The sequence below is a fragment of the Sesamum indicum genome, linkage group LG6 (assembly GCF_000512975.1).
Source record: "Sesamum indicum cultivar Zhongzhi No. 13 linkage group LG6, S_indicum_v1.0, whole genome shotgun sequence".
Classification (NCBI taxonomy): Eukaryota; Viridiplantae; Streptophyta; class Magnoliopsida; order Lamiales; family Pedaliaceae; genus Sesamum; species Sesamum indicum.
The window spans coordinates 18,598,144-18,615,821 of record NC_026150.1 but is presented as its reverse complement, the minus strand read 5'-3'; the positions used below and the strand labels follow the sequence as shown (position 1 = coordinate 18,615,821).

At 38.4% G+C, this 17,678-nt stretch overlaps 2 protein-coding genes across 12 annotated transcripts; one reads left to right on the top strand and one right to left on the bottom strand.

Annotated features, from left to right (window-relative positions):
• Window positions 2,023-6,111, bottom strand: LOC105164960 (endonuclease V). 11 transcript variants are annotated; one of them, XR_002287351.1, is made up of 9 exons: window positions 5,975-6,111; window positions 5,595-5,883; window positions 4,939-5,001; window positions 4,529-4,568; window positions 3,998-4,131; window positions 3,639-3,755; window positions 3,288-3,349; window positions 3,086-3,168; window positions 2,240-2,270 (listed from the first exon to the last, which is right to left on the bottom strand). XR_002287351.1 is itself a non-coding variant. In XM_020695048.1 (8 exons), the coding sequence occupies exons 1-8, from the start codon at window positions 6,040-6,042 to the stop codon at window positions 2,223-2,225; spliced, it is 888 nt and encodes a 295-aa protein (XP_020550707.1). In that variant the 5' UTR covers window positions 6,043-6,111; the 3' UTR covers window positions 2,023-2,222. The 11 variants fall into 11 exon arrangements, 8 of the variants coding, with proteins under 8 accessions (XP_020550707.1, XP_020550708.1, XP_011082114.1 ...); XM_020695048.1 differs by lacking the exon at window positions 3,288-3,349 and having other exon boundaries at window positions 2,023-2,270; window positions 3,086-3,214; XM_020695049.1 differs by lacking the exon at window positions 3,288-3,349 and having other exon boundaries at window positions 2,023-2,270.
• On the top strand, window positions 6,389-15,547 carry LOC105164959 (DDB1- and CUL4-associated factor homolog 1). Its single transcript, XM_011083810.2, has 14 exons — window positions 6,389-6,811; window positions 7,584-7,665; window positions 7,925-8,041; window positions 8,208-8,386; window positions 8,493-9,405; window positions 9,483-9,580; window positions 9,716-10,139; window positions 10,323-10,913; window positions 10,998-11,177; window positions 11,260-11,814; window positions 11,950-12,060; window positions 12,624-12,742; window positions 12,832-14,413; window positions 14,536-15,547. The coding sequence occupies exons 1-14, from the start codon at window positions 6,591-6,593 to the stop codon at window positions 15,202-15,204; spliced, it is 5,841 nt and encodes a 1,946-aa protein (XP_011082112.1). The 5' UTR covers window positions 6,389-6,590; the 3' UTR covers window positions 15,205-15,547.

Here is a 17,678-nt window from a genome sequence, read left to right as displayed (position 1 = left end):
TGTGGGCATATTTTGAAGCCAAGCCGAAAGGCAAGAATGCATGTCGGGCATGCTGTGTGAGATCAAGGCAAGATGTCGACATATGGAATGGGTCTCGAACTTATGATGCGGTCCTACTCGGGCGAGGCATGGAAGGTGGCCATGACGAGGGTGTGCGTCTAGGATGCACCGAGTGAGTGTTGGCCATGAGATGGGCGTTTCGGGCGCATGCATAATGCCGTAATGCTGAGGCGGAGCGAGGATGCTACTTGTCATTGAGCAATGTGTAGGCAGGTTCCAAGATTGTGTGTGACGCTAAGGCATGAGTACTGAGAGCCTTGGCGAGTATGGGCATTTTGGATAGGCGAGCGCAAGGGCACGCGGTGCCGCGCAGGGAGGCGTTCAGATGTCGCGCTAGCGAGTTTCAGTGTCGAGGACACACGACGGACTGTCGCTATACTCTGATATGTGCAAAGGCTGGTCGAAGGTTAGGCGTAACCTGAGACGCCGCACAGACAAAAAATATATGAGAATTACATTCCACTGAGAGAGAAAGTGACACATGGGTAGAGTCAAATAAATGGACAAAAGGGATTCCTACTTTTTACAACAAATTATATTATTTTTTACTTCTCTTAGAAGAAATAAATTAATATGGTCCATAATTCAAAATTAGAGCATTAAAAATGTATCTTTTTCAAACTCCACACATCGATATGCCATCAGCATGAGGTGTGTTGTGGGTAATATTGAACAAATAAACTTAACAAATTTATATTTTTTATGACAAACTCTGCTATTTTTTATTCATCTTTGAGAAAATAAATTAATAAAATAAATAATAATTTAGATCATTAAATATGTAATTTTCAATCCTTGCACATCAACATGCCCTCAACATGGGGTGTACTAAGGGTATTGTTGAATAAATAAACTAAAAAAACTTCCTTACTTTTATTACAAATTCCTCTCAAAGAGAACAAATTAATAAAGTTTATAATGCAAACATTGAAGATGTATTTTTCAGATTCCACACATTAACATGCCACCAATATAGGGTGCAGTTACGTTGTGTTGAACAAATAAACTTAAAACACTCATATTTGCTATTTCAAAATTCTCTATTTTTGACTTTTCTTTGTAAGATAAAATTAATAACGTATACAATGAAAAAATAAAGCATAAAAGATGTGTTTTTCAAAATTCGCACATCAACATTCCACTAATTTGGGATGTGCTGAGAATAACGTTGAACAAAAAAATTAAAAAAACTTGTATCCTTGACTACACATTGCTCCATTTTTTACCCTAATTAGAGAAAATAAATTAATAAATTCAATATAAAAATTTAGAGCGTCAAATATGTATACTTCAAACTTCACACATCACTATGCTCGCGACAAAAAGTGCTCTGAGAATGGTGTTGAACAGATAGACTTAAAAAGCTCATATTTTTCACTATATTTTTCTCTATTTTCTTATTTCTCTTTGTGAAAAATAAATTAATAAAGTATATAATGCAAATAATTAGAACATTAGGCATGTATTTCTCAAACTCGGCACATCAGCATGCCTCAAATAGGGAGGTGTGCTAAGTAGAGTGTTGAGAAACATATAGATAAAAAAAAAAAAGCCTCCCATTATTTTACTAGAAAATTCTTTATTTTTAACTCATATTAGATAAAATAAATTAATAAATTCTATAATGCAAAAAGCATTAATGCTGTATTTTTCAAGTCTCGAATTTCTCAATACCTCCATGCTGATAGAAGGTCCTAACAAATAAAATAAATAAACTCTTATTTTTTATGAATCAATATTGTAAAGCATATATAAATCTTACAATTTAAAACATATAAATTTAATATTTCTAAAGAATTTTATGCTTAATAGCAATGCACTTGCATTTCTCCAGTTGATCGAAATAACAAAATGTGTAAGTCAGAAGTTATACTTTTTTGGGCAAAAAACAAATAACAATCTTTATTATTTTAGGTAAAAGAACAAGTACAATCTTTCAGATAATAAAAGTAATGCCGAAGTTCTATAAACAAAGAGTTCTAATTTACATAAACAAAAGCCTCGAAAACCCATGAGGCTCATACTTGGAAGACAATCCGAAACAGGTTCGTCATTATGAAGCAAGTCCAAGACAAGTCCGTCAGGCGAACTCTTTTCTTGATATCAACTTCAAATGGTACCGTATGATTTGCCACTTCCATTATGTCAATCGATGATCGATATTAGCTTAAGCCATGCTTTCGAAAAAAATCCTTTGATCTAATGTCAGCCTGAAGAAAACAAAAAGACGAGAGTCTTTATCAGTAATATGCATCACAATTATAACATGGAATCTATTATCCATCCAAACTTGTTTATTAAGACTCTTAAGGTGCTAGAGTCGATATCTGATTTTTCAGTTCTATGCTTACCTAAATAACATCATCACATTAAAAACAGTGCGGGAAACTAAAGGTTGAAATTGAAATTTAATCACTCAACTAAAACTGTTTCACATTGATTGCTTATAAGAATGCATTTTGACATCATCAAGAACCAAAGCTTATATCTATCTCTTCCTCAATGTCATTTTCTAACAAAAAAAGCAACCTTTGTCCTATCCACTCCCTCTCTACCAATTTTTTTCTCATATTTAAAATTCAAGAAATGACAAAACCATTGTATTTTTCTTTGTACACTACAAAACCCAAATGTGTGCCTAATTTCTCTGGAAGCTTCACATTCTCACCAGTCTAATTTGGAATACATAGGATTATGAATTTTGAGACAACTTTAATTGTGTTGGATGCGAGAGACTTTAGAGTTGAGGCCTAAACGGTAGACTTTAGACTTATACGCTTCACTTGTAGAATCAAATAAATGGATATTATATACTAACTAATACTTCAAGTGAAGAACCAAATAAATGCATGTGACATATATTAACAGAAAATGATATATCAAGTAAGGTGGCACCTCTTATAATTGCATGCTACACGTGTTGGGGGTAAAGAAATACCGCATCCATAGTAAAGTTCAACATGGTCCAACCTCTTATACCAATTTGTTAAAAGAGTTTGCTTTATAATTACTTTTAGAAGTTTACCTGCCTGATGGGTTCTGGAACCCGAAACCTACCAAACAACTTGACAATCTTGATGGCACTCGGAAGAGATACACGATGACCAACTGAAATAAATATGGGTTTTAGGGAGCTTTTAGTTGTCCACATTGCCTGCATCAAACTTACTAAATATAGTGCTATCAATATATAAAACTTGCAACTGCAAGAACTGGTACTAGATTACCGGTACAGCTCTTGTCCGAGAGATTATAAATAATATGACATCTATTCAACCAGTTTTTGTCCCTGTACGTTGTACTAAAACAGAATTATGAAGAAACAAAAACATGGAAGAAAACAATATAGATAAAGCGTTCTAGCATTCTTTGAAAGGCATAAGCAACAAATACTACATAAACAAGAAACCTTTCTGGATGCACTTCAGAAAAATTGTTCTGTTGGTTCCTCAACTAGGAATAGAAATTGGTTTAGGAATTAGATTTCAGAGAATCACATGTATGCATCAAGATGGAGATAGGTGAAATTTATTGGTATCAAAGATAATAGTAGGAAAAAAAGCAAATACATTACTCACTGCTCCTAAAGTAGACCCAGAGTCGCCGATTAAAGGGAAGATATCACTACGTGGCTTTCCATTAGCTTCAAGCACTTGTCTTACTCTAGATTGCGTAAGGCCATCAACTTGGTGCAACTGACAAACATCAGCATATTGCTAGTAATCACTCCATACATTAACAAGTGCAGCCAAAACTTTTCAGAACCAAGGTCCCATGTGAACCAAGGATCTCTAGCAGAAGACATGAGAAAATATCACTAACCTCACACACAGAAAGAAAATAATTGGTATCACATTCACACAGGTAAAATACAGATCCAGTAAATAACATTTTTGAAACATAACATGCATGGAGTAATATTGTTGCCAAGACTCACATTCTTTCCTATCCCAATGGTAGGAAGATCAGCCAACACTCCAAGATGACAAGCTAATCCAAAGCCTGCAGACCTTTCCAATGATTTCAGTAAGGACCAATAGTGGCATAACAATGAAATCCATAGAAAGGGAGCTGCATTAACCATGTACATTCAGAAAAGCTACATTAACCATGACCATCCAGAGGGGTCATAAACGACATTTTCCAACCATAAAATCATTCCATAACTATAATATAATAAATTCACAAGAAAAGGAGACAACACAAGAGAGTAAATCGAGTTTTTAGAAAAACCAAAGTTGTCAAGACGAATCAAAGGCAAGCCAAACAAGAGAGTTAATGATTTCTCAATGTGAACTGTCCAATTCAATTATTTCAGGAGGCTGAATGAAAGACTACATGAAAGAAGACTGGGTTCCGGAAAGTCATGGAATCAAAAAGGATATCATTAGTTGGAGCATTACTTACAAGGATGAATGCACATAAAATGTCATGCCTTATCTTTTCAAGAGATTGAAAAATGACTTGCCTCGAGGATGAAGAAGTCCATTGCCATCAACCATCAGTACCTGTCAACATACATGACTAATAGGTGTAAGTGAATGTACAGTGAATATTCAACTGTAGGGACACAAATTTTTTTGTAGCTGATCATATATACAAGCTAAACAATCTTTCCCAAGTATAATTCAGGAACAAATGTACATATGCATCACCTAATATCATACAAAAATATAAGTTCTTTTTTTATCTTCCTGTCGTTTTTTCTCTCTCTTGTTTCTTTCTCTTTTTTGATCTTCCTTTTGTTTTTCTTTTTGGTGGCTGGGGAACTGGTGAGTGTAGATACTTACACCTATTTTTTCAGTTATGTGGCTTCCACCATGTCACATTTTTATGAGTTCATGTTAAAAATCTGAATGAGACAGAGTAATTAGTCACCTGGGGATACAATGTAGGTGATGTCGTCTCCATTTTCTTTAGAAGTTCTAGAAGCACTGGTGCCTGAAAATACAATACATTAAATTATTTCCTGAAATCTGATGAAAAAATCCAAAATCAATAGAATCATAGTTAAGACATAATAATTTGTTCACCAAAAACCTTTCATTAACCAAAGACGAAAGTAAGAGAAAGCAGGCCAAGATACCAACAGGACTATGCAACGGAGAAATTCAACACGAAAATAACAATGAACATTGTTTCGAAATAGGAATCTGCTGAAGTTACAGAAAACTTGATATCGCAGAACAATGACACCAGAAATTAAATCCCAAAGAAATGACCCAAAAACTCGTAGTTTTCCTTGAAAATTTCATCACATATGAAAAGGAAAAACAGGGCAAACATATGAACAACCACAATGTAAATAGAACAATGCATTCATAAATTTCAGAATAATACAAATGGTTTAGCATTACCAGAAGTAAACATGAAAAATATATATATAAATAAAAAGGAAGGAAAAAAAACTTGTTATTTCACCAAGAAGCATGCAACACAAGAATTCACAAGAAAAGTAATCAAGTGTACCATATCAAGAATCAGAATCTGAATAACAAAACTAAAAACAAGAAAACGGGGTTCATATATAAGACCTCTCTGAATGCCAAGAAGCCAGGAACATAAGGGATACGGAGCTTAATAATGGAGGAATCTTCATGCACGACTTCAAGAGTAGAAATGTCCAGAACCACAAGGGTTGCACAAGCAATTAACGAGTCATTTCTTGAGAAACTCAAGTCAACCCCACCCACATACTTGAGGATTTCAACGTTAGAATCTTGATTTTCTTCCATCCCCTCAGAATCTTGGTCTTTCATTGGGGGTAACTTCCAGTCGAATTCGTCATCTGTTATCAGCCGTTTCTTGAGTGAATCTTGGATTCTGCAATGATATTAGAACCATCAGTAAAAATTCTAGGGATTCAAGAAAGCAAGAAATTGCAACACGAAAAAGTGGAATTGCGGAAACTTACTCAATCCATTCGTTCACAAGTTGGGGAGAGATGTTGCTATTCCCTGAAGTGGAAGCGTCTTCTTCCATGGATATGGTTGAAGCATGAAATCAGAAAAAAAGAAGAGAAGAAGAGGAAACTGTTCTTCTGCCGTTGTCAAAGTGATTCTTACATTGTATGCCTATATTTATAATCGTAAATCGTTTAGAGTAATTTGCGCTTTGCCCCCTGAAAAATGAAGAAATAACAAAATGCCACGCTCCATTTGCCATAACGGTAAACCCGTGAAAAGAAAATCAGCATTTGGGTCGGGTCGCCCAGATCTTTCAAGAGAGTGCTCCGCCTAAAGCGCCAACTATAAAATAAATTACTAAAATGAAATAAAAAAGAAAAAAAAGAAACCCTTGAAAGGCAGTACCTCACGCTTCAGCGAGTTGTACCTTTGCACCTCGTCCCTTTGCTTTGCCCGTCCCTTGAAACAGTATAAATACACACACAACTCACAACACACTCAAATTCTCCTCCAAACTACAGAAAAATTTGGTGTTCAAATTGGAAAAGCAATTGAAAGGATTTATACCTCTGCCAGGTTATCGATATCTTTAATTATATTTTTTTAGTTTAGCTGTTGTTGGCGATGGAGGCGCCCAGGGGTGCTGAATCTCAGCCAGAGCCCGAACCCTCCGCTGCGGCGGCGGAGGCGCCCGAGGAGCACCAAGACCAGCAAGAAGAGGATGAAAATGAGGTCCTGATGGCAAAAGCACAGTCTTTGATGGATAAGATCACTGCGAACCCTGAGAACCCTAGCCCCAATGTACTCCATGCTCTTGCCACTATTCTTGAGACTCAAGAATCCAGGTAGAATTTGTGCTGCGTGGTGTTGTGAAACTTCCGGTTTTAGAACCATTTTTATTTGTTAATTAAATATTTATGGGATGTTTAGGAGCGATGTTTTTCATTTTATCGCTTAAGTTGCTCCGGGATTGTTTCTGGGCGGTTAGGTAGATAGTAAATAAGGTCGTGATTCTATTACTTCATCCAAGACAGTTTCAGTGACGGAAACGAAAAGCTTTCTTCAAAGCTGCTATGCTTCTGCAAACGCTAGTTGAACAACTCTTTTATTTTTAAGTCAAGAAATTAGTTGAACGGGGAGGGCTGGGGAGTGTTTGCTTGGACTTCAGTTAATTTTAATATGCTGTAATATAGTTGAAGATAATGCCCTCACTGAAGTTTGAAGTTTTATGTCACTTTGTATTCTCTCAAAACTCTGTTGTAACTTGTACTTTGATCTTGACTAGAATTTGGAATATCCGTTTTTAGCTTTTGGTATTTTATTGTGGTTGTGGGTATTGACAATAAAATGAAGTGTCTTTTTGTTAAAAAAAATGGTTTCGTTTGGAATGTTTTATGCACTGTAGCATCATTTGTATGGTTATGCTTGAGTCGAGTGAATGTAAATACTTCCCCAACCTTTTGACAATCAACACAGCTTTTGATCGCATTCTTCCCTTATTATGAAAAGAGAAAATCTGTGTAATGATTATTTATTTCTTACAAATTTTGCTCCAAGTGTTACAAGAGTTACATTTGCACTTATTTTGTTTAACATTGTGTCCAATGGGATGTATAGATACATGGAAGATGCAGATCACTCTTCAACAAGTAATGGCAGGTCTGCTCATAATGTGGGCCGGCTTGGGAACCTTATTCGGGTATTTTGTTTTCTTTGCTGAGTGTTGCTTTTGTATTTGCCAGTTATTCTGCACTAGACAACTTGTCTTTTTTAAATGTGTTACGGTAGGATTGGGTCCAATGGGCTACAGAATAGGTGTTTGTCTGCCAAGCTACCTTGCTGTGGCACAGGACCTGCAATTATTTTGACTGCAGTGATTTGTATGTGGCTGGTCCATTGTGTAAGCTATTTTTTTAATTACCTGCTGGACTTTTGATTTTTCATATCTCTTTCTGCAGGAGAATGATGAATTTTTTGAATTGATATCTTCAAAATTTTTAACTGAAAATAGAGATTCAGTTGCAGTACAGGCTGCTACTACAAGGCTCCTGTTCAGTTGTTCGCTAACTTGGATGGTATGGTTATAGCTGCTTCTGGAATTGTTATTGTTGTTATTGTTATTATTTTGAACCTGCTGCTGCAGCCTGATATTGCTACGGCTTATATTATTATTCCTTTTGTTTTTTGTTTAATGTCCTTACGATGTAATCTTGATGTCACTATATGTGAATTGGAATACAGTATCCACATGTGTTCGAAGATGATGTTCTGGCTAACATAAGGGGATGGGTGATGGAGGAGATACCCAGGTCATCTGGTGATGATCGTAACTGGAAGCACGACACAGGAAAAAGGAAGACGATAGATTCTGAGATGTTACGCACATACTCTACTGGGCTTCTTGCTGTATGCTTAGCTAGGTATGTTCACAAACTTCCCTTTTTCTTTTTCACTTTCTTCTTGTCATCTTTTTTGCTTTCCATCTTTTTTGTTGTAACATTTTCTTTTGGAGATCGATGATTTCAGTGGTGGTCAACTAGTGGAAGATGTGTTAACATCTGGATTATCAGCTAAGCTAATGCGATATCTACGTATTCGCGTTTTGGGTGACACAAGCTCAAATCAGAAAGATGGTAATCCGTTAATTGATAATAAAAGTGCATCAAACATGGCATGCCCAAAAGCCAAAGAGGAAGGCAAGGGTAGGTTGCGGCAAGTGACAGAGAGTTCTCACTCGGATGTGGACACTTTGAAAGTACATCCTAGCGAGAGGGATCGTGATAGAGATCCTGTCTCGTTGGACGACCCTGATAGAGATCATGAGAGGTGTGTTAGTAGGCAACCATGTGCCGATGAATGTTGGGGTGACGAGGAACCTCCTGACAGTATGGCCGTTGAAGTTGATGCTTGTGAGGCAGAAGCAGCTGGTGAAGAAAAATCCACTGTTAGAGATCTTCGCGACTCAAAAACAAAAGCTGGTGGAAAATCCCATAGGGAAGAAGACTTTGATGAAAATGTCAGAGAAGACTCTTCCAGACGGAAGACAACTCGTGGATTTTCCAGATCACGAGGAAAGGGTAGGTCCAGTGAAGGAGTATCTGAGAGTGAGCAAGGTTTGACCTCTCCAGGTTCGGGTAGTAGGTCAGGACAGGCACGGACTATGAAAGACAGGAGTGTATCTAGAAATCAAGATCCGAGAAGAGTTTCTGATGCTAAAAAGGGCCTAGGTAGAAGCAATGCTGATTCTTTTATCCTTGAAAGAGATGACAATGATGATTGCTTCCAAGAGTGCAAAGTTGGCTCCAAAGACTTCACTGATTTGGTTAAAAAAGCTGTCAGAGCTGCTGAAGCTGAAGCAAGAGCAGCCAATGCTCCTGCAGTAGCTATTAGGGCAGCTGGCGATGATGCTGCTGAATTGGTCAAGACTGCTGCATTGGAGGTGAGCATGGTTTTGCTTCATGTTGAATGCACATTCACATGGACTACTCATGCGTATGTTTTTTCCCCTCAATTCAGGAATACAGAAAGACAAGTGATGAAGAAGCTGCTGTGGCTGCTGCTTCAAGAGCTGCATCCACAGTTATAGATGCTGCTGATGCAGTTGCTCTCTCAAGGTTGGTACTGGTAGCCTTAGTGAGCTGCCTTGCTACTGAATGACATTGACTTGTATATCTATTGTTGTCATGTATTTATCCATGACCATTTATTTACCCCTTCTATATTTTAATTTGACCTTTTCCTTCTTGTAGGAGTTCAAGCAATGCTGGTGGAGATTCTGAGAATTCAAAGCCTACTGAGTCAGAAATTAATGAAGATAGCACTGAGTTTTTCGTTCCAGATAGTTACTCCCTTGCGAAGCTAAGGGAGAAATTCTGTATCCAGTGTCTTGTTATTCTGGGGGAGTATGTTGAAGTTCTGGGTCCTGTACTACATGAGAAGGGAGTTGATGTTTGTCTTGCACTGTTGCAGAGAAGTGTTAAGCATAAAGAGGCTTCAAACTCTAAGATCCTTTTACCTGATATTTTGAAGTTAATTTGTGCATTGGCTGCTCATCGGAAGTTTGCTGCGTTATTTGTGGATCGTGGTGGCATGCAGAGACTCCTTGGTGTTCAAAGAAATACCCAAACATTTTTTGGGCTGTCTTCCTGCTTATTTACAATTGGTTCAATTCAGGTAATTTTTTTTGACCCAATGTTTTAGGTTGTTTGCAGCTGTGCTTTTGCCTGCTGTTTGTTCTGATTGTCTTTGTTCTTTATATTTTTCCTGCTGGATTTGACATTTTGCTCATATTTGTTTCTTGATTCTTAGTAGAATTTTTATCTTGAGCCAGTTTTGACTAACAAAATTACTTTGCAGGGGATAATGGAGCGTGTCTGTGCCCTTCCTTCAAATGTTGTCCATCAGATTGTTGAGTTGGCTCTTCAACTTCTCGAGTGTCCACAGGATCATCAAGCCAGGAAGAATGCTGCGTTGTTTTTCGCGGCTGCTTTTGTCTTCAGAGCAGTCATTGATGCATTTGACGCACAGGATGGTTTGCAGAAACTACTTTCTCTTCTGCATGATGCTGCCTCAGTAAGATCTGGTGTTCCTGGGCCATCAAATAACTCGGGAGCACTTCGAAATGACCGATCCCCTGCAGAGGTGCTGACCTCTTCAGAGAAACAGATAGCTTACCACACTTGTGTGGCACTGAGACAATATTTCAGAGCACATCTCCTCTTGCTTGTGGATTCAATTCGACCCACCAAGAACGTTCGCAGTGCACCCCGTAACATTTCAAGGGCAGCCTACAAACCACTTGACATAAGTAATGAGGCAATAGATGCTGTATTTCGTCAAATACAAAAAGATCGAAAACTTGGTCCTGCTCTTGTGAGGGCCCGTTGGCCGGTAGTTGACAAGTTTTTATCTTCAAATGGTCATATTACCATGTTGGAGTTATGTCAGGTGTGATTTAGTATCCCTCTTGTTATTTTTGCTACATTTATGTCACCATCTATTGTTTTATTCATTTACTTGTTTGCCATGTAGGCTCCACCAGTTGAACGTTATTTGCACGATCTGCTTCAGTATGCTCTTGGTGTACTGCAAATTGTAACTTTAGTTCCTTATAGCCGAAAACTTATTGTGAATGCGACGTTAAGCAATGATCGGGTTGGTATAGCTGTCATCTTGGATGCAGCAAATGGTGCTGGTTATGTTGAACCAGAGGTGACATATGCAGACATGCTTTGGGCTTATTTTCCAAATTACTTATCCTTTATTAACTTCTTGTAATATTTTAAAATGTCAGATCGTCGAGCCGGCATTGAATCTGTTAATAAACCTTGTCTGCCCTCCTCCATCAATCAGCAATAAACCAAGTCCCATCGTGCAAGGTCAGCAAGCTGCTTCTAACCAAACTGGAAATGGTTGTGGTATGGAGTCTAGGGACAGAAATGCTGAGAGGAATATGTCAGATCGAGCTGTCAACATTCCTAGCCACAACGAACCAAGGGAGCAAAATGGGGAGCCTGCTTCTGTAGATAGAGGTGGCTCATCAGCTGTTGGTAATACATCATCACAGGCGTCTGCATCTACAGTGGCTTCTGGTTTAGTTGGAGACCGTAGGATATCTTTAGGTGCCGGAGCGGGTTGTGCTGGGCTTGCAGCACAGCTAGAACAAGGATATAGACAGGCTAGAGAAGCCGTTCGTGCAAACAATGGTATCAAGGTTCTTCTTCAGCTTCTCCAACCGCGGATGGTAACATCTCCTGCTGCTCTTGACTGTCTTCGTGCTCTTACATGCCGAGTTCTTCTTGGTTTAGCCAGAGACGACACGATTGCGCACATATTAACAAAGCTCCAGGTCCGTGAAGTTTGATGTGCCGTTTATTTTGTTTATCATGTCAGCAGCGAAACCAAGTGAACAATTTCCAATTGCATTAAATGAAATATTGTTGTAATTATTAGTTCGTATTGTTGGTTTGGTGTTCTGTTTCAGGTTGGAAAGAAGCTGTCAGAACTTATTCGAGATTCTGGGAGTCAGACCCCTGGTGGTGAGCAGAACAGGTGGCAGGCTGAACTTGCCCAAGTGACTATCGAGCTGATTGGGGTTAGTTCTAATTTATTTATAGCAATATTAGATTGTAAAGCGGGGCGGGGGCTTAACCTGAATAATATGTGTACGCTTTCTTTTAATACATTGATAGGTATAATCTTGATCATATATGCAGTGAGTCACTTTTTGGCATTCAATACTGTTCACATGCATGAAAGCCATAAATGATGTTGGAGTAATGAATCTAGACTATTCTAGAGAAAAGAAAAAGGTGATTTTGGCTATGTGATTAGAACTTAAAACTCCGCCTCTGATTCTTAATCATTGGTGTACCAGTTCCCAATTTGTTTTTCATAGTCCCAATTTCTCCTTGATCTATCTTACCTTTAAGCATCAACAGGGAAATGGATTTTTTGCTCTGAATTGATCAATTCTTATTGCTTGAAGGCTGCGATATCATTTATCTTAACAATGGGAAAAGATAATTTGTGCAAGTTAGAACTGTTGATGCCATAAGCATAACGTTACATGTTGGCTCTTCTTTTTGTTCAATGTCAAGCATGCTTCTGTTGGAAGATTTTTATATCATTCATTGTAATCATGATGCTTTTTTGAAGGTTGTAACTAATTCTGGGCGTGCAAGTACGTTAGCGGCTAGTGATGCCGCCACCCCAACTTTGAGACGTATTGAAAGAGCTGCCATAGCTGCAGCTACTCCTATTTCTTATCATTCTAGGTATTGTATGTTCCCTGGTCTTGACAATTCATGCATAATGCTTTTGTTTTGAGTTTCTTTTCATCATATGCATCTCTGACGGGTTTCAGGGAACTTTTACTCCTTATCCATGAGCACCTTCAAGCATCTGGTTTAGCAGAAAGTGCTTCTATGCTTCTCAAAGAGGCTAAGTTAACGCCCTTGGCATCTTTGGCTCCTCCATCATCTTTAGCACATCAAGCTTCTGGACAGGAGTCTTTGTCAGTACAAATTCAGTGGCCATCTGGACGTGCCCCTCGTGGATTCTTGCTGGATAAATCAAAACTTTCTCCTCATCAGGAAGATCCCACCTTGAGATGTGATTCAGCTATCTTGTCATCAAGAAAGAAACCATTGTCATCCTTGAAAGTTCCCCCAAAATTGGAGGACAGCCCAGTCCCATCGAACAGCAAAACAAACTTCAGTTCGCAGAAAGTTTCTGGAGCTGCAGATGCTGCAGGAACTCCATCAGTATCTATTCCAAAATCCAGTGGGGATGATATCCAGATCAGAACTCCAATTGTGTTGCCAATGAAACGTAAATTGACAGATTTGAAAGAAAGTGGGTCGGCATCATCAGCTAAAAGACTCAACACTGGTGAGCACACACTTAGATCTCCTGGTTTTACAACACCAATAACTATTCGGCGAGGTGGTCTGCAGTCAGATGCAAACCTGTTCTGCACGCCAAGTTCCACTCCGAAGGATCATCATAGTCGATTCGTCCCAAATATCCTGTCATCTGATATTGATGAAACCCAGCTAACTGGTCAGACTTCCTCCTCCCAACTTGGACTTCTGAACGATCCACAGCCTTCTGGCGCTGAACGGCTTACCTTGGACTCTCTTGTTGTTCAGTACTTGAAGCACCAACATCGCCAGTGCCCAGCTCCTATTACAACTCTACCTCCTCTTTCACTCTTGCACCCACATGTTTGTCCTGAACCAAGAAGAAGCCTTGATGCTCCATCAAATGTGACATCCCGGCTTAGCATGCGTGAATTCAGAAGTATGCATGGGGGGATCCATGGACGTCGCAAAGATCGTCAATTTGTGTATAGTAGATTCAGGCCATGGAGAACTTGCCGAGATGATAGTGCCCTTTTGACTTGTGTTGCTTTCCTTGGAGATCCTTCTCGGGTTGCTGCTGGTGGCCATACCGGGGAGCTGAAAGTGTTTGACTCTAACAGCAACAATGTGTTGGATAGTTGCACCAGTCATCAGTCTCCTGTTACACTTCTGCAGTCACATTTTTCTGGGGAGAGTCAACTAATTCTTTCTTCAAGTTCAATGGATGTTCGATTGTGGGATGCATCTTCAGTTTCTGTTGGTCCTAAGCATTCATTTGAGGGAATCAAAGCTGCGCGATTCAGTAATTCGGGTTCCATGTTTGCAGCATTGCGAACAGATTCATCCCGCCGTGAGATTCTTTTGTATGATATTCATTCCTGTCAGTTGGATCTGGTGCTGACCGATACGTCGAACCACCTCTCAGGGCGCGGACACACATATTCTCATGTCCACTTTAGCCCATCAGACTCGATGCTGCTATGGAATGGAGTTTTGTGGGACCGTAGAGGGTCAGGCCCAATACATCGCTTCGATCAATTTACTGACTATGGTGGTGGGGGCTTTCATCCTGCTGGGAATGAGGTATGGCTACATTTACCATTGTTATATAGATGTTACACAAGACAATCACTTTTTGATGGTGTTTTGCTATGAATGTTTTCTGCAAGTTTTTCTCAGTCACTGCTTAACAAGTATTTTAACAGGTAATTATAAATTCTGAGGTCTGGGATCTCCGAAACTTTAGGCTTCTTCGAAGTGTACCATCCTTGGATCAAACAGTAATAACATTTAATGCCAGTGGCGATGTTATTTATGCAATCCTGAGGAGAAATCTTGAGGACGTCACATCAGCATTTAACACTCGCCGTATGAAGCACCCTCTCTTCTCTGCTTTCCGCACTGTGGATGCTGTCAATTATTCCGACATTGCCACCATTCCTGTCGACCGTTGTGTGCTTGACTTTGCAACTGAACCAACTGATTCTTTTGTGGGTCTAATTACAATGGACGACCAAGATGAGATGTACTCTTCTGCTAGAGTGTATGAAATTGGCAGACGCAAACCAACAGACGATGATTCAGATCCTGACGATGCAGAGACTGAAGAGGAAGAAGATGATGAAGGTGATGACGATTCAATCTTGGAAGCAGATCTTGATGGGGATGGTGAAAGCGATGCTGATGATATGAGTGCTGATGACGACAGCATAAGTGAATTTGACGATGATGAAGAAGAAGATGATGCGGACTTCATAATGGATGGTGTCGATTTTGATGGCGGTGGGATTCTGGAGATTGTGACTGAAGGTGATGAGGACGACGAGAGTGAAGTCCTTGGATCTTATAGTGGGGATGACGATGATTTATTGTGATGGAAATGCTACAAAGCCAGGTTTTGGCAAAAGCTATTTCATGTATCTGGAGAACAAGGTGGTATTTCCATATCTCAATCCTGGGAAGAAGGCAAAGGCCCGTGAATGAGTTTCAATATTTGACCAATAACAAAGATGAGATGTAACTACTTTTCACTAGTTTTCAAATTTTTAGGGTTAGAATTCTACACATGCTGGGAAGGTATCCAAATTTTGTTTTGTGGATTGCTGCTTTTGTCTATCATTGGCCCATTTTCTTTTTGCCTTTTGTATTTCTTGGATGTGCAAACATGCCCGCAGCAGTCAATCAATTTCTGCAATGATGAATCAGAGTTGGTGTCAACTTGATTTTTCCCTACGAAAGATTTAAACTGCATTGCTGCATAACTAGGATATATTAACCCTGTAAGCCTACTATTTCTATAATTTATTGATTAGCTTTCTCATGAAAAGGCAAGGTTATGCTTTTTTCAGTACTCACCATTCGATAATTGCCTACAGAATCATGGTTGTACCACTCAAACAACTTCCTGTTATGATGATGAAAAATATAATTCCTACAGCTTCTGATTTGCGGATTATGTCGTTCTTTTTTGAACTCTCTTGCTACAGATTAGAAGTTAAGCAGCCACAGGTCACGACAACGTGCACTCGATCAAGTACATGGATTCACTTTATTTCGAGAAAACTAGTTTCATCAATATTAATAACATATACAGGATCTACAAATGTGCAACACTTAGCCATACTGTAAACTTGTTAATAAAGAAAGCATTTTTAAATATGAGGACAGCAAAAGTTCTGTAAAAAAAGAGGAGAAGGTACAGGTTAATCAGAATTACAGATGGCAGGCTTCTTGGGAAAGCTCAATTCATTTAACCTTGTTCTAACCTAACACCTTCAGACACCAAACAAGTTAGGTTTTTTCAACAAGAAACTGCAACAAATTAGATGCTATTAATTCTCAGACAACATCAGCATGTATAGTGTCAATTAAGTTGCATATACATTTCTTCATTTCTTTTTCTTCTTTCTTACCTTTGTCCATATGATAACAATAACAACCATGAAACAGTCCTGAGCAAAAGAGAACCTTCAAAAGGGCACTTCTCAAAGAAATATATCAGTTGCCTGACCGGAATAACTACTACGAAACTACGTTGTCACTTTCTATTTCAATTTCAACTTTGTTCGTATTTCACTGCACTTCTAAATCTTAGATTAAGTAAAATTGGAAGACTAAATGATCTGATTAATTAAGCCTTTGATCGCGGTCTTTTTCTTTATTCTGAAGTGCTTGACAAGTAGCCTGCTAAGCATGAACCAATCTGCAACCAGTATATATATTGTTCTTCAATCCTTCTAGACAGTCTTCTTGACAAAGGCCTGCCAACTAAAACACCGTGATTCACTAGGAAAAGGCAACCTATTCTTCGTTAAATAACTATAAATCATAACAACAAAGGATTCATCCGATAAATCATGCTGTCTGCCTTCAGCTGTGTTCGTGAAGCTAGCAGGACAATAATAATAATAATAATAATAATAATAATAATGACAACGTCATTATGATTTGGCGTTCAACGTCTTAGCCAAGCCAGCACGACAGATTTTTTTTAATACTTGGGGATCGCAGGATGATTGCTGACATGATTTGAAGCGAAGTTTCTTCTGGATTGAACTTACATCGACAACATCTGAAACTTGATTGTTGTTTCTCATGGAAGAAGAGCTGTTCTATTTTGTTACTGCTAATACTTTTCAAAGTTGCATCTGCTGCATTCACATTAGTACTACTTTGTACTAAATATTATAACTTTGAAAATTGATTAAATTACAATGAAGTGCATGGCAAGTAGGCTGCCAGCAAGTTGAAATCATCTTTATTCATGCAGCAAACATTATATTTTTTGTACTTAGCAGAATTTATCCTAAATTATAAAACTAGCGAAACGTGTAAATAGGTCTAGAAGCGCAAAGTGGCAGCAAGCTAATTATTAACTTTTGAAAACTTAGTTTCGCAAGATAATCAGAATTGAGCTCAACTTTTAACAGGATATTTTCATACTAGTTCATATTTTGTTGCATTTCTGGTTATTTATCAGATGATCGATCATTAATCCTTGTGGATAATTGACGTTTGTTATTACCTACCTCTCATTCATCTTAATCATACCGATAAACTTCATCTACAAGTTGAGGGACATAAGGAGCAATCAGGAAAGATTAAAAAATAAATGACGATTTGAAGTACAAAACAAGTTAAGTGAAGATGGAGATGGATAGCTACTCTTGCTGTTGACTGTTCTTCAAAAGCTCGTCTCCATTAATCATTTTTATAGTAAGCTCATCGTTGCAAGATTATAACGGCTCCACTATTAATAAGAAATGCGCTAAAATACAAAAATGCTAGCCTTCAAAAATATCAAATCTCGCTCATAGTATGGAAACAACACGAAAAGTGGATAGAAAAA